The sequence below is a fragment of the Grammomys surdaster genome, unplaced genomic scaffold, assembly GCF_004785775.1.
Source record: "Grammomys surdaster isolate TR1022 unplaced genomic scaffold, NIH_TR_1.0 145, whole genome shotgun sequence".
Classification (NCBI taxonomy): Eukaryota; Metazoa; Chordata; class Mammalia; order Rodentia; family Muridae; genus Grammomys; species Grammomys surdaster.
In genome coordinates, this window is record NW_021604603.1 from 353,700 (window position 1) to 368,821 (window position 15,122).

Genomic DNA, 15,122 nt, shown 5'->3' on the forward strand with positions numbered 1-15,122 from the left:
TAGATACATAGATAGATACATAGATACATAGATACATAGACAGACAGACTACTTTGGACATTAGCCACACATAGAAACACTGTCTGATGCACCACCATCCACTTCTCCAAGCCAGACCTGGCAGATCTCCAGGTCTCAGATCTGAGCTGCAGAAGAAAGTAAAGAGGGAGACCCAGCCTGTCCATCTTCTCGATGACAGTCTCCAAGGCTAGCAGGAACTAAGGAAAAACCTTCAGCTAGATGACACACAAGTTTCAGTCTGTTATCACATCAGGCTGAATGCATAATGTTAGGCTAGACTAGACTAGACTAGACTTTGTATGCCAAGAAAGACAATGAAATCTACTATACACAAGATTATTCCAGGTATCTAATTAAGGAGCAGAGAGGTCGACAGAGACAGTGCAAAAAGGCCATGAAATAATAAACTCTGTTTCCACCTACACCTTATCAAATTAACGTCCTCCTCATGCTGGCTTATATGTACTCTAGTTCAGCTAAATATTGCCAAAACAGGCATAGTTGCAATACTTCTCTCCTGTGCTCTCGTGCCAATTGTGTTCAAGCATGCTCAGTTCTGGTCTATAGAGAAGTGGCTAGCCTGGGAAATGTCAGCCATTGATCTGGAAGATTCACCGACCTAGTGGAGGGAAGCACAGGGATATGTGCACACTTCTCTTTTATGTGCCACAAAGACCAGTGCCCTCTGTCTGGAGTGACCTCCTCCTTCTTACAAGCATATAGATGGAGCTTGGTGGAATGAATGTGGGTTCTAGACTTGTGTGGCTAAATACTGGGTAAGACTCTTTGTATCCATTTGGGCAAGGTCTACTCCAACAGTGGCTACGCTCTTCTGACAAGCGGAGTTGGTAACTAACTCTCCAACAGTGACTATATTCGCTGTTCCCTTTCCTTTGACAGTTTTCTCTGCCTGCAGGTACAAATGCATTGAGAGGCCCGAGGCTGGTGACTGGGGACACTGGAGGAGCTGTCACCATCCGTTGTCATTATGCCCCCTCCTCAGTCAATAGGCATCAAAGAAAATACTGGTGCCGCCTGGGGCCTCCGTTGTGGATCTGCTACACCGTCGTGTCCACCAACCGATACACTCACCCTGACTACCGTGGGCGTGTGGCTCTCACTGACATTCCACAGAGTGGTTTGTTCATGGTGAGGCTGCTCCAACTGTCCCTGGATGACATGGGACTTTATCGCTGTGGCATAGGAGACCGAAATGACATGCTGTTCTTCAGCATGAATCTCACTGTGTCTGCAGGTATGAGCTGATGGAGGGCTAAAGGGCCAATTTTTGTAAAGCCAACGTTCAAAAGAAATGAATACAAAAGAAGGCTTAGAAGCCCAAGAAAGCTTCAAGTCTTAGGCAATAAAAGAGGAGTAGGGGTAAGGCTCTAGGAAGAAAGCTTTTGTTTTAGATAGAAGTTATCTTTTAAAAGGCAGATAGCAGGGAAAAGTGCCCAACAGAATACACACAGGGTCTCCTGCCTGGTCCTTTCTTCCAAGAATGTTGAAGAATAAATGTTTGAGCTATGTTCCAAAAATGCTATGATCTAGACAGTATTTCTCTGGCTCTAGACAACTTGGTGTTGTCTTCAGTCATATAGTCAAAATGTAGCACTGCTGAGTGCTACAAAGGAGGACGGGTCTGGGGCTAGAATTTTCCATAGTAGCCCCTTGCTGAGTCTCTCCACAGACACCTGACACCTCCAAGGCTCTCTTCTAGAGGCTGAATCCAGACTCATGGGTGAAGGTGTAAAGACGGGGTGTACTCCAAAAAGGTTGCTCTGCAGAATACCTAGTTAGAATTCGTCTTTCTGGTGAGCTGATAAATCCCTTTGAATGCTGTAATCTACTTGTCTGATGCAATAGGAGGCTTCTTTACCCCTTTGTGAACAGTAGCATGCATAGTAGATGAATGGGTAGCTGAGTAGGGAATATCCAGGCCTGAGGGAAGAAAATAAGAATAAAAATGTGAACATTTGCAGTAGAATAGAAGCAGGTTGAGATGCTCACCTTTTAATTTTATCTGACATTTTGTCAGAAGATCACACCTCTTAGTGTGGTGCATCTTACTTAACACACGCTTTGATCAAATACCCTTTGCTGAATCCAGTAGGAAATCTAGATAGTCTTCCTACTTGGCCTTTCTTTTTCTGTGTGTGTCTACACAGGTTCTTCCAACACCATCTATGCAGCAGCTCCAGCTTCTAGTGAGCCCATCACATCATCTCCTGGAACAGCATCCTCAGCAGCCAACAGATGGACCTCCGGAGTCACCCAGATTCTAGAGGGCCAAGGCTCAGAATGGAACAGAACAGCTCCAACCACAGGTACAAGCAAAACTACACCTTCCACCAGTGGAAGACAAACCTTAAGAACAGCCAGCACAACGGTTCCAGGAACAAGCAGCAAAGAGGAGGGCTCTATCAAGGCAGCAGTCCCCACTCCAGAAGATCCATCTCCAAAATCAAGAAGTACATTCAGTACAACACAGGGTGTTTGGATGTGGAGCACCAGGAACTCAGTAATAGCTAGTGCTACCACAAGTGAGGGTGGGAGGCAAGGCACAACCCCAGAGACTGACTGGCCACGAGATGAAACAGACATCAGAGTGTCTCCAGATGCACCTAGAAAGACCACAGGAACTACGAGGCCATCGGTCCTGATCTCAGAGCATGTGACCTGGGAAACTCTCCAAGACGAAACAGAGGTGTCTAAGCAACAAACGCTGTACTCCCTGGAAGAGTCATCGCCAGCTCCAAGTGCACAAACATTGAATGCTACGTGTATGCTATGTAATGCATCTGAGGAAGGAAGCAGCCTTGATGGGAGCCTAGAAGACACTACTGAAGAAAGCAGCCCCCCAACACCAAGCCAGCTTTCAGTAGCAAGCTCTATGTGGGTTTCTGGCAAGGAGTTATCCATGAAGAGGTAAGCCTTGAGTCATTCTTCTGACTTAGGGTGCCAGGTCTGTCCTGTTTCCTGGCCAGCTCGTCCTTCTGCTGACTTCGTTCCCTTTGTATCTTGCCAATCAGTAAAGGGTGGGATGGAGCAGATAAGCATCAGCTACCTTCCTTCACACCTCAGAGCCCACACTGTGATAATGCTATCTGGATGCTTTCCAGTGGTTTGCAAGCAAAAATCTAAAGGAGACGATTAAGTAACGTTTAGGTTGGAACCCTTCGGACTTTCTGCTTAATGTGGGGAGCAGAACTCCAGAGAAGGGACATAAGTTGCTGAAGGCACAAGGAAAAGATGTCACAGAGCAAATTGCCTGGGCCAACGTCCTGGCTCGCTCATCCTCTCTCTCACCATGGCATATTACCATCCATGCACAGGAGAGGGGAGCGAGACAAAGGACTGGGGCTTTAGGAACTGGAAAGCAGTTCTGCTGGGAGCCAGTTACAGGGACAATGGTGCCAATTAGCCTAGAACCCGGCTTGTCCACCTGTGAAACCACAGAGGTGAGCTATCAGTCTTAATACTCCATCTAGTTCTGACCCCCGTGGTCCCATATTCATCTCTTCCTCCCCCAATTCCTCCCCTGTAGTGCCTTTACAGAAGGAGAAAGCAACTCTCGGATCCTGACTCCAGTCTCCACTGTGCTGGCCCTGCTTCTAATTGCTGCTCTGGTCCTACTGAAAAGGAGACTTGGGAGAGAGAGGACCTGTGAGTTGAGCTTAAGTAATAACCCAAATCTAGGGAAAGAAATGATTACTCTTCTACTTGACAGCCTCTGGGCTGGGTCGGGTTAGATCAAGTGGCTGCACTTTTGGATGTTGAAACGGTGAATTCCACTCTGAAGCATCTAACTGTGCTTGGTTGTGGCTTTTACACTTTTGACTCAGTGATACTCCTTGGCTTAAGGAGATCTTAGAGGATGACAAGAATTAGTCACCATAGGTATGGAACCACACTAGCAATCCTGGCAGCAGAGCACAGGAGAGCACACAGAGCCCTGGGGCCAAGGGCTGCATCTGCATCCTTCTGCTCAGCCTGCACTGTTATAGTAACATCCCAGGGATGCAGACTCTTGATGTGAATGCTCCATGGTGTGTGGTCTTGGTGAAAAGAGACTGAGGATTTCTGGGAGCCAATGGGAGAGGCTGGGGTTCTCAGGGCCAGGGATCGAATCATCTGGACCAATCATTATTGTTCTAATGGCCCAGCCACTAGACTTCTGTCTTAGGAAATTCTTAGAAATTGCCTCCAGTTCTCAGGAAGGCAAGTCAGTATGTCCACCCCAGAATACTCATAGCCTTCTATGTGTCTCTATGCAGCTCAGAAGACAGAAAGGGTACCAAGGATCACTCTAATTCAGATGACACATTTGCTACCAGATAAGCTCCCTGATGAGGGAAAGAACATGCAGCAGAGTGACCTTCTTCCCACCCAAGCCAGACTGACCATCCTGGAAAATGACCCAGGACCCTGAGGATGGAAAGGTAAAGAGCTCAGTTACCATGGATGGAGGACCACACCCAAACAGCTCCGTGACTTCTTCATCTCCTTCTTGTTTCCCTTCACCCACATGAAGCTAACTGAGTTCAGCCTCCACCTGGAGACACAGGGGCCTACCAGCTTGGGCCTCAGAGGGTCAGGCATTCTCCAAAGCTAAAATGATGACAATACAAGGACTCAAAGAAGGCTTCAGGAAAGGGCTCGTGGTCTGTCTGTTCCTCAATTGCCTAGCCTGCTGCCCCTTACAAGCTTTTCTTTTAGAGCAGGGTGTGCTGGGGTAGGATATGAAGAATCTCCATTAATAGCAGTGTGGGTCACTACTGCCTCTGGGCATCTTTCCTTCTCTCTGCCTGTTAGTACTAGCCTGCTGCTAATGCATAACAGTGTTCTCATACACCAAGCTCGCCTGAGCAAGCACAGCCATAGCTCCTTAAGGACACTAATTGTATTTTATCTATTTCACTGCATCTCCAGTGGGACTTCAGCAAATTAAACGCCCAGGACTGTTTGGCTGGGGATGACATGGACTTGGAGGGCACTGAGGATCCTCCAGGCAAGAAGTCTGAACATCCACGGGTCTCCATTCATTTTGTTTGGGGATTCACTAAATGATTGTGTCGGTGGGTGGTTTCTGCGTGAGACGGGAGGAAACATCATTCAGTCTTCGTATTGTGTCTCCCTATTTGACTCTGCTCTCATTACCCTGTAGGTCTTTTGGCCAAGTCAAGATTTTCTGGGATTTCCCTAAATAATGGGAGAAGGGGGTACTTTTCATTATCAGTCTCCTCTTGTTCCACTGTTTATGAACCGTTGGTATCAAAGGCTGTGGACAAGGCTGAGGATACTTTGAGAAAGACAGAAGGACAAATGAGAGGAATTTTGTGTGGATTCTGTCTTATAACTATATCTGCTGGGGAACTTTTGCCCACCGTTGACCCTGTCATCTTTTCAGGGGTCACATTTGGCATTTTCTTTCCCAGACAAGCTAGCAGGTGCTCTGTATTCTGTACTTGGGCAATGCAGGCACTGAGCAACAGAAGATGTGAAGGAAGAAAAGTCCCAATACCAACTTAAAGACTGTCACACTAATGTTACCAAAAGGCTGTCTTGCCTTCTAAGCTGTCAATGGCATCAAAGTCCTTCAGAAATACCTATTTACACCTCATCATGACCCCAGATACTGTACGAAGAAAGCCAAGAGAAATATCCTTGGGGGTGATGGGAGGCCTCTCATAAATAAGTAGGCAGATTGAATGCATTTAGCCAGGTAGAAACATAGACATTTAGATGCTTAATCTAGAACAGTGGTTCTCAGCCCATGGGTTGTGACCCCTTTGGGGGAGGTTGTCAAATGTTCTCTTCCCAAGGGCACACACATCAGATACTCTGCATATCAGATATTTACAATTCATAACAGGTGTTAAGAGATAGTGAGAGGAAATTAAGTTGTAGCCCTAAGAAGTTTGGGAAGTTAAGATTAATTAACAGATTCTTACATACAGGGCTTCTCAGAGCATTAGCTGTCCAAAGGAAAATACTGAGTAACTGACAGGAGGAACAGGATGTATGCAGGGCTACTGTGCTTGGCAAAGCACTCTCATTGAACTGGATTTCCTTAGATCATCCATTAGGGAAGTCAACACATTAAAACAAGACACAGTCAACTTTTCCTCCAAGAGCCACACAGCAAACCTCTTAGATTTGAAAACTCAGAAGCCTTTGAGGCAGGCACACAGCCCCATCTCTTAGCTAGAGAGTGTATACAGACCACTGGCTATTCTACATTCCAGCAAAGCTTTCACAGAAACGGGAAGCTGCATTAGGCCTTTAACCATAATTTGAAATGCCTGTATTAAGTCATAAAACTCCACAAGACTGTATATATGTACATACAAACACACACACACACTAGAAGATCAGACCTGTCTCCTCAGGAGCTTCCTGCTTCCTCTTGCTGAGACTTCTCCCTCCTCTGAACCGTTCTAATACTTTTTGTCCTGAACTGAGCAGCTATGGTGTCCTGTCTCACTGTCCATCTTAGTAAAAGAGTGGAATAGGAGGGAACGGGCCCTGACAGTGAGATAGTGGAGCCATGGAGGTTTCCAGAAGTAGAAGTGCTTTAAAGGAACCTCAGACCCACCAGGAGGAGCTGCAGAAGACCAGTCTCTGGCCCTGGTGTTTAGAGGGAGGCAGGGATAAATAAGATCTGAGTAGATGCCGGGAGAAGGAAGTAGGGAAACTCTTGTTTACAGCTCTTCTTTATAGCCCAAAGGAACGAAACATGAACGGGACAGGTTAAGCTTAAAGGGCCAGAGTCAAACTATACAGAGTAGACCAACTCCACTAGCACCACACTCCTGCCACTGAAGCAAGGGTCAGGGAACCCCTCCTTACCAAGCTTTCTAAGGCTTTCAGAGGCCAGACTTTCATGGGTCACTTCCCTTTCAGGGATGCCACTGATTTTCACAAGATGAAGCAGTTGGGTATCACTCTCTAACACTCCTCTTTCTACTTAGTAATGTAGCTAACTCCTCGTTTACATGTCTCTACACAGCTCATTCTATATGCATTAGATGCCATATTTCTGAAAGTAATTGTGGCCATCCCCATCTTAGGGATAAGGGAACTGATAAAGGAAACATCTCACACTGCCAAGGAAAAACCAAGCTGAGACATGTGGCCTGCCTGCGGTCTCTATCCTTGATCACTACTGTTTTGTTGGACATTTTGTTTGTATTTATTGATAGTTATAATTGAGGACACAGTAAAGAAACTACTGAAATGACTGCTTCATGATTAGAGAGAGAGAAAAGAGCCAGAAGCACTTGGAAAAGTCAAGAGCAGAGAGAAAAAGCAGAGTGGACATGGCCAGGGCTAGGAAAGCAGGAATAGCAGAGAAGAGTGCGAGAGAAAATACGGAGGCTAAGCACACTTGGGCTTGAGGTAGGGAAAACCTTGCTGTTGTATACAGGAAACAGGTATGGAGAAGAAGGGTGCTTATGAATTGCAACAGTCTGAGAGCTAGCCCAGTGAGAAGGTGAGGGCCAGAAGGCTGACCTTCACTTTGAAATGCATAGCAAGTATGTGTGACTAGGGACTATAGGAGCCTGGGGCTAGCATGGGCTCTGGTATGCATCATTGTATGTCAGATGTTTCATCCTCCGGTGGAACGGAAGATAGTTACAGTATGTACCTCTTTCTGGTGGACAGAAACTCTTTCATGCATTCCTGAGGAATGTTGACAGTATCCTTCAGTAATCCTATACTTCAGCGAGCCAAGATGGTCATTTCTGGGTACTGCCTTTTGGAGTTTGGGGAAGTGGAGTTTCCTCTGGTCCTGACAATAACCTTGTCTTCTGGTCAGGTGTTTTCTTGCATAGAGTTTCATGAGATTGCATGTTTCTCTCCTTGAGACTCCTGTGTGGGAAGTTATACAATCATCTCCAGCCATTTTTTTTTCTCTTTAACCACTAACTGGTTTATTCTAGTCTGAGCTTAGTGGGACTCGGGGTGGGGGCAGTTCACGCAGCCAGACGGAGAGCTGAGAGTTCAGACACTAGCCCTGAGGTACCTGCTTGACATTTGGACAAATGGAGCACAAACATCAAGGATCCATAAGAGTGTCTGTGTGTCCCAGGTACTCAGTGTAAATGCTGCACTCTACACAGAGTCAGAGGAACTCTGGCTGACAGTCGGGGAGAGGGCCATGGCCAGGTAAGGAAGATGGTGGAATGTCCAAGATGCTCAGCTTCTTCCTTACCTTCCTGACTTGAAACAAAAGCCTGGAGACTTAAAACAGGCTCTGTAGGCTTGTCTCTCACCAACAGGCCCCCAGTTCAAAGGCCTGCTCAGAACATGTCACACAGAAGTTCTGGCCCAGTCAACTAACCTAGCTTGAGAGAAGAAAACACTTCAGAGGCTTTAAGGGTCCCAAGCAAGAAGATATAGGATTTTTCAGCTTTCAGAGTCTCCAGAGGGACTTTCTCTGTATCACCCTCAATAAACACCTTTTTTTCAACTGTTGGTTCTGTCTGCCGTAATTGAGATTTCTCTGCTGCTACCCATTGCACTTCAGATTTTCCTGCCTTTTAAGTCTTTAACTGGTAGAGAAAATGAACCTGCTCAGGACCCCTAGACAATATCATTTCAAAATCCCCAGACTGCATCACACCTAACACTCCAGGTTATTTCTTCGCCTCTCGTAGGATGGTCTGAGAAATACTGAACCCATTTAATAGCTGCCTGCATTGAAGGTTCCTCCACTAAAACAAACTAGAGCACATGAGCCAAAGAGATGGAGAGTTTCTGACCATCCTCCCTGGGGAGATACCCTGGAGCTCACAGTTTGACAAAGATGCTTCGGAGACTCAATAATGAAAATGGACTCTGACGCTACCCTGTAGGTGGTCTCCAGGACCACACACTCCATTCTTTAAGTGCCATTGTTTGGCTTTAGACACTGGCCCTCTGCTCCCCTTGCTATCTTCGCTTGTGGAAGATAGACAAACTCAATGGCCCATTCTGGGCAGCTGGCAGACACCCCCACAGAGAGGTACCAGCCACAAGAGGAACTGACCCCAGAGGCTTGTGGAAATTAGAGTTCTGAAGCAGACCTGTACTCTCAATGGGATCACTTCTTTCTGAGTTGCAAATTCCTGCCACTGGACTCAGAGCACTTTAAAGAAGAGGGAGAGTCCGGGTACTAGGTTTGAAAAGATTGAACAAGTTGCCCAGTCACTTTTGAGAAGATGAGGCAGTTTACTTTGGCTAAGAGGTCAGGCAAAGGCAGCTGGTGTGGTGACCCTTGCCTGTAGTCCCAGGCCAGAGGTTTGCTATAAGTTCAAAGTCAGTTTGTGCTGTAGAGTAAACTCTGGGCTATAGAGTGAGACAGTCTACCTCAAAAAAAATTAATTAATTAATTTTTTAAAAACACAAAAAAAGCAGGCAAAGGTTAGAAAATCTGCTTCTTCAGAGTCTGACACAGAAAGGTAGATTGTTTAGAAAATGCAACCAGGTCTCAATCATCACGTGTAGCACAGATTGCTAACAATTACTGGCACTATTCAAGACCACTTTGGAACATAAGGCTCAGATAGACCCAGGCTGCAGGGTATTGCAGGAGCTGTTTGCTCAGCGCCTGCCTACCTGGCATACCTTGGGCTACAGGTCCTTCACAAACCAGGAACAAGGAAACAGCAAATCTTCAGGGAGACTCTGGTGGCTTGTGAGAGGGGCAGGGCCCTGTCACCTGGCACTCACCTGTTGACTTTGGATGCCTACTCGAAATTTCTTCCTCCTCTACAATGGAGCATGGGGGTAGGGGAGGGGTGAGGAGGGGAGGAGAGTTGTTTGCTAATCTCAGAAAAGACTTGTTCATCTGTCCCTAACACCTGGAATAGACTCAAAGCTTCTTAGAGTCTGGGGAGATCCCCAGAGGGGAACTGAGATCTTATTGGGTCACAGCCAACTTTCCATTTCTACATTTTGCATTCAGCTTTGCTCTACCCACAACAGCCTACCTCCACTCAGCCTGGGGCGTGGGGAGAAGGAACAGTGGCGGGGGGGAATGAGCTGCCACAATCTCTTCCTTCCCTTCTCCCTCAGCCAAAATGATAAAGAGTTCCACAATCATCCCAGAGGCCCCAAAGTTACACTTGTACACCCTCTGATTGACTGTCAGCAGCCAATGCTGGGCAAACAGTGAAGGACTGAAGTGTGTCACAGCAGGAAAGTGTTCATGGAAGAGGTAACTTGGGGTGTTCACTTGACTGGGAGAACCCTAAAACGGGACTATGTGTTTGACCCATAACTGACTCTTATGAGTAAATATTGGAGTCAGTAACAGCTAATAGACTTCTTCCCTTTGGAAAGTCCCCTACACCCTACAGCTCTGCTTGCCAGCCTCTTTTCTCTCCTTGGCACGTTGCTGCCAGATGGCAGACGCCATGCCATGAGATCTTTAGGCAAATCCCCACAGAGACACTAAAGAATTACCTGTCAGGTTCAAAAGAAACTGGGGGACAAATGCCTAACTGTGGTGTGTCTATTACCATACCAAAGCTCATGCCAGCCTCCAGGCTGTCTCAGCATTGCATATGCCTGTTACAGAGTCCAGGCTGGCATCCTGGCTCTTCTCATCCTGCCTCTACCCTAAACTCCAGATCATGGGCCTCCCTCCCTCAGCTTCTCATTCCTATATAAGCCCACCATTTAGACCTTGTATTCTCTTGGCCCTCTCTTCGCTCTTGGTCCCCTCTCTTGGCCCTCTCTTGGTTCTTGGTCTTCTCTCTTGGCTCTCTCTTGGTTCTTGGTCCCCTCTCTTGGCCCTCTCTTCGCTCTTGTTCCCCCCCTCTCTTGACCCTCTCTTCTTTTTACCCTCTCTTCTCTTCAGTCCTTTCGCACTCCACACCCCTCCTCATGGTCTCATTCAGTCTACTGGCCATGTTTACTCCATTGCTTTCTCTTCTAAATGCCTCTGGCTGTGCTCTCCCTCATAGCTACAACAAACATCTTCTCAACCATACCTTGGATAACTTGTCCTTGATTTATATAGCTCCCAATACCCAGACAAACGGGGTTGCTTATAATCAATCTCCCTTCTCTTTGCCTGCCCCTTAAAAGGAAGACTTGCTTGCAGGGAGTGGGGCATTACAGTCTAGGCTCAGCAAGTTTTAGCAAACTTGCCCAGTGTCAGCCAAATGGACTTTTTTCAGTTCCATCTCTCCTACTGTGATTCAAAACAAGGAGCACATATCATCTGCTGCTAGCTAGAGCCCTTGGGCTGCTAGCTGGACAAACAGAGGCAATAGCCCCATTTCATGCTCCTCTCCGACAAGCACCAGGCAGAACTGGAGCAAGGAAAAGGAGCATTGTCAGAGGTCATGGGGTCAGGAAATTATATCGTTATCTGCTGATGGGCTACTGTTGGAGTGAATAATTCCAAAGAACTGATAGCCTTTTCAAAGGTGGAGAGATACAATTCAGCCTTGGCAGATTCACTGTGATTAATATCAAACTGACTATACTGTCTGCTTGATAGGGAATGCTGGATTATACAACTAGCTCTCCTGGGATTAAACATTGACTCGGGGACAAGGGTTAAATATTGACTTAGATAAAGACCTACGGATGGGAGCAGAGCTGATGGCAAACAGCACTTCATCTGTTCAGTTTTCTTTCATTCACCTTGAAAACTGACAGTCACAGGGACCGTCCCCTCCTAGATGTGAAGGACTACAGATCCGACAGATTCCTGGTATGCAGACACATAGAAAGAGGGGTCACCAGGAGATAATAAAGATGGCACTCGTCCAGCTTCGTCCTCACATTCCTGATTCCTAAAGGCCTGGTGGGCCTTTGTATAGGTCCAACAAGTTCAAGCCTAAATCAGGACATATTTACCCTCCCCCACCCTGGAATTGTGGGCCTATCAGTCTCCCTGTCTTTGTTAAAACTGATCAACCCTAAGTTAGGGAAGGAACACACACACACACACACACACACACACACACACACACACACACACCACCAAAGACCCTTAAATCCCTGAGCCCTCAGAAAGAAACAACTTTAGGCTATCAAGTCTTAGCTTTGAAGGCTCTCTCTCTCTCTCTCTCTCTCTCTCTCTCTCTCTCTCTCTCTCTCTCTCTCTCTCTCTGTGTGTGTGTGTGTGTGTGTGTGTGTGTGTCTTGTGCTGTGTGTGTCTCCTCACTCCTAATAAACATCTTTCTGCACTGGTTGACTGCTGTGTCTCAGACTTTTTCTTTGCCTTATAATTCCTTAACTGGCAGGAAAAAAATGAACCAGGTCAAAACTCCAGATTGGTAACGGACAGGACGTGCAAGTGAGGAATGGACGTATAGTGTAGAGATCCTGCTCTATCGGGGACTGGATCAATCTATAGTCTTAGCGCATGAAGCTAATGAGTCCCTAAGGTTGGACCTGTATGGGCTTGACCTTCTACAATCCACTGAATCAAACAAACGTGTAAATAGGAAACCCTTGCTGCCCATGGAAATGTAACTCAAAATGGTCATCCTTAATGTGAAGGCTTTTGTAAGCAGCAAGGGTAGGGTTGGATGGTGGGTATCCAGTGCAGGAAGGTCTTAGTTATAGGCCTATCTCTGCCACTTCCTTTCAAAATATGCTTGGACATCATTCCACATCTGTGCCTATGAATTTCGTTGTTCAGTGCAGAATTACTCTTAGTTCTGAGTCCCTGTTCTGCCCGGTGTCTGACACTGAATGAGGAATGTCTGCTAAGTTCATTCTCTTAAACATATTAATTTTATAACATCATTATGGATTGAGGATGATCAGGCCCAAAGATATTAAGTCACTGGTCCAAGGCATCATGGCTGGCAGATGGAAAGATCTGGGTGTGAATCCAGGACAGTCTACACACAGAGGCTGTCCCTTCTCACAGACTGTACTGTCTCTGCAGGCTTGTTACCTCCTGGCTTATGCAAGGCAGTGTTGTATGTGAGTGATGACTATACACCCTGAGGAAGCAACAATACACGCTTCTGCAGATTTTCAGTTCTCTGGATCTCTTAATGGTCACGATCAGAGTAGATGTCTGTAATAAACCTATTCAACAAGTTATATCTACATTCTATTCCCAGAAGCCTGTAAAGGTGGCCATATTTAGGATTAAACTCAGGATAATCAGACAAAGAAATCATCCCAGATGATGCGATTGGACGTTAAATGCTATCGAAAATGTCATATATAGTAAGGGCAACAGATTCGGAAGACATGCACTAAGGACAAAGTGACTGTAGAGGCAGAGCCTGGAAGGTTCGGCTGCTCATCAAAGGATGTCAAGGAACACTAGCAGAAGCTAGACATTAGACATTAGAAGAAGCAAAAACAAACATTTACTCCTCTAGAGTCTTCGTAAGGAGAGTGGTCCTGCTGCCACCTGGATTCTAGATTTCTATTCTTCAGAACTGAAGAGGAATATATTTCTGTGGCTTATCGGTACTAAGATTGTGGTTGTTTGTTACAGCCCCCACAACAAATATGGACAGTGCTCAGCGGACACACAGTGACCTACAATTGGAAAGGCCTCATGACCCAATTGGCCAAATGCTCTCTCATTTAACATACGAAAAACCTACAAGCTAAAGAGGAAGTGATTCTGCAAAGGTCGCTCAACAAGTTTAGGGGTCAAGCCAAAGCCAAAATACAAGCATGTTAACTCAGGCCCTGTGGTTCTGATCCTCCCCATGCTGGATGAAAACAGGTCGTATTTTCTTATTTCTAGAAGAAGGTTGGCTTGAGCAAATGAAGTTGGTTTTGGAAAGTAATGTTATCATCCTTACTAAGTTGAACATAGACACATTACCTAGCTGTGAGCCAGCCCCTCTTTCCTCAGAGTTGGATGCAAGAGTCATTCCTTGGGTTCTAGAGAGGGAAGCTGCCATGTGAGGGAGGAAGCCAGTCTCTGTGTTCACTCCACCAGCTTGTGGCTGGACTCAAAACTGGCCACAGGAATTTTACTTCCTGATTATTCATGGGGTTCTACTTTTATATTTCCTCTTTCCCACTAAGTGGGGGTACGTGGAGAATGTGGATGTTTCTCTTGTGGAGGCATGTGTTAACGTGGTTTGCTAAAACACTTCTGGACACCGCTGGGAACATGTGCCACCAGGACATGATCTAGAGAGCCAGCCACCATCCTGGAGTTATGGAGTAGTCAAGAAGTCCAGCCTCCACCTGCAGGCAGCAAAGAAAGGATGGTTTGGTTGATATACTTCCTTACTTCCTGCAAAGCCTTTCTTCAGCAAGTGTCTGTGCAAATATTCAGGGGCATGCCTTAGTACCTACTCTACCCCAGACAACTAGACACAAGCTATTCCCTGCTTTGAGGAGAAGCAAACATATCCTACAAGTACCTTGACTATTGAGTTTAAATAGGAGACACAGAACAGAAAACTGTGTAAAGAGCTTTCAGATGGCAGAAACAGGCTTGTGTCATCTCTGCCCCCACATATCTCCCCTCCCTCCACATTTCCCTATAATCATCCACCTTGGAACGGGGAGGAGGAAATTGCTGGTGAGGAAGAAAGTCAGTTACCAATGTGTCTCCATGACCTCCCGCTTGCAACCATGGCTCTGAGCCTGAGCTCCAGAAGAGAGGAGAACAATGATATCAGGACAGTTTAGAGGTTCCAGAGTCAGCAGGCTGCAATACTGCCTGTCCTCTCTAAACTACCCGTGGTCCACCGCCTTGCCATTTCCCATTGTTCTTCCAATGACACATGAGCTCTGCAGTTCAAAAGATACATAGGCATTATGGGAGCCTGGTTTTCCCAGAGACCACAGGAAGCTACGGATAAGTTCACAACGCAATCACAAGAACAAAGGAGGGCTGAGAAGCCCCGAAGACCTACTGAAAAAGCTGAGCTATAGCAACAAGAAAGCCCAGAGTGTGTGTACTGCAAAGCCCTTGGAATGAGTAAGGCTAAAAGGTCTCTCTGACCAGGTGGGAGTTCAATCTTAGTTCACAGAACCACCTTTTTCTTTTTGAGGAACAAGACTGACACAGCAGCGCAGCAAACCAAGACCAAAATCATGGGCCCAGCAGCAGTGTTGCCACCCAGAGGAGGAAAAGGAAGACAAAGGGAAAAAGAAATCCA

General features: G+C 46.3%; 1 protein-coding gene across 1 annotated transcript in view; it reads left to right on the forward strand.

Annotated features, from left to right (window-relative positions):
• Nucleotides 1–4,676, forward strand: part of Fcamr (Fc fragment of IgA and IgM receptor) — a 12,842-nt gene extending 8,166 nt beyond the window's left edge. Inside the window, exons 5-8 of the mRNA XM_028764777.1 lie at nt 938–1,276; nt 2,190–2,949; nt 3,569–3,687; nt 4,299–4,676. Coding sequence (XP_028620610.1) covers nt 938–1,276; nt 2,190–2,949; nt 3,569–3,687; nt 4,299–4,453 — 1,373 coding nt within the window. The 3' untranslated portion in view covers nt 4,454–4,676. The remainder of the gene's footprint in view (nt 1–937; nt 1,277–2,189; nt 2,950–3,568; nt 3,688–4,298) is intronic.
• Nucleotides 4,677–15,122: the final 10,446 nt, after the last annotated feature.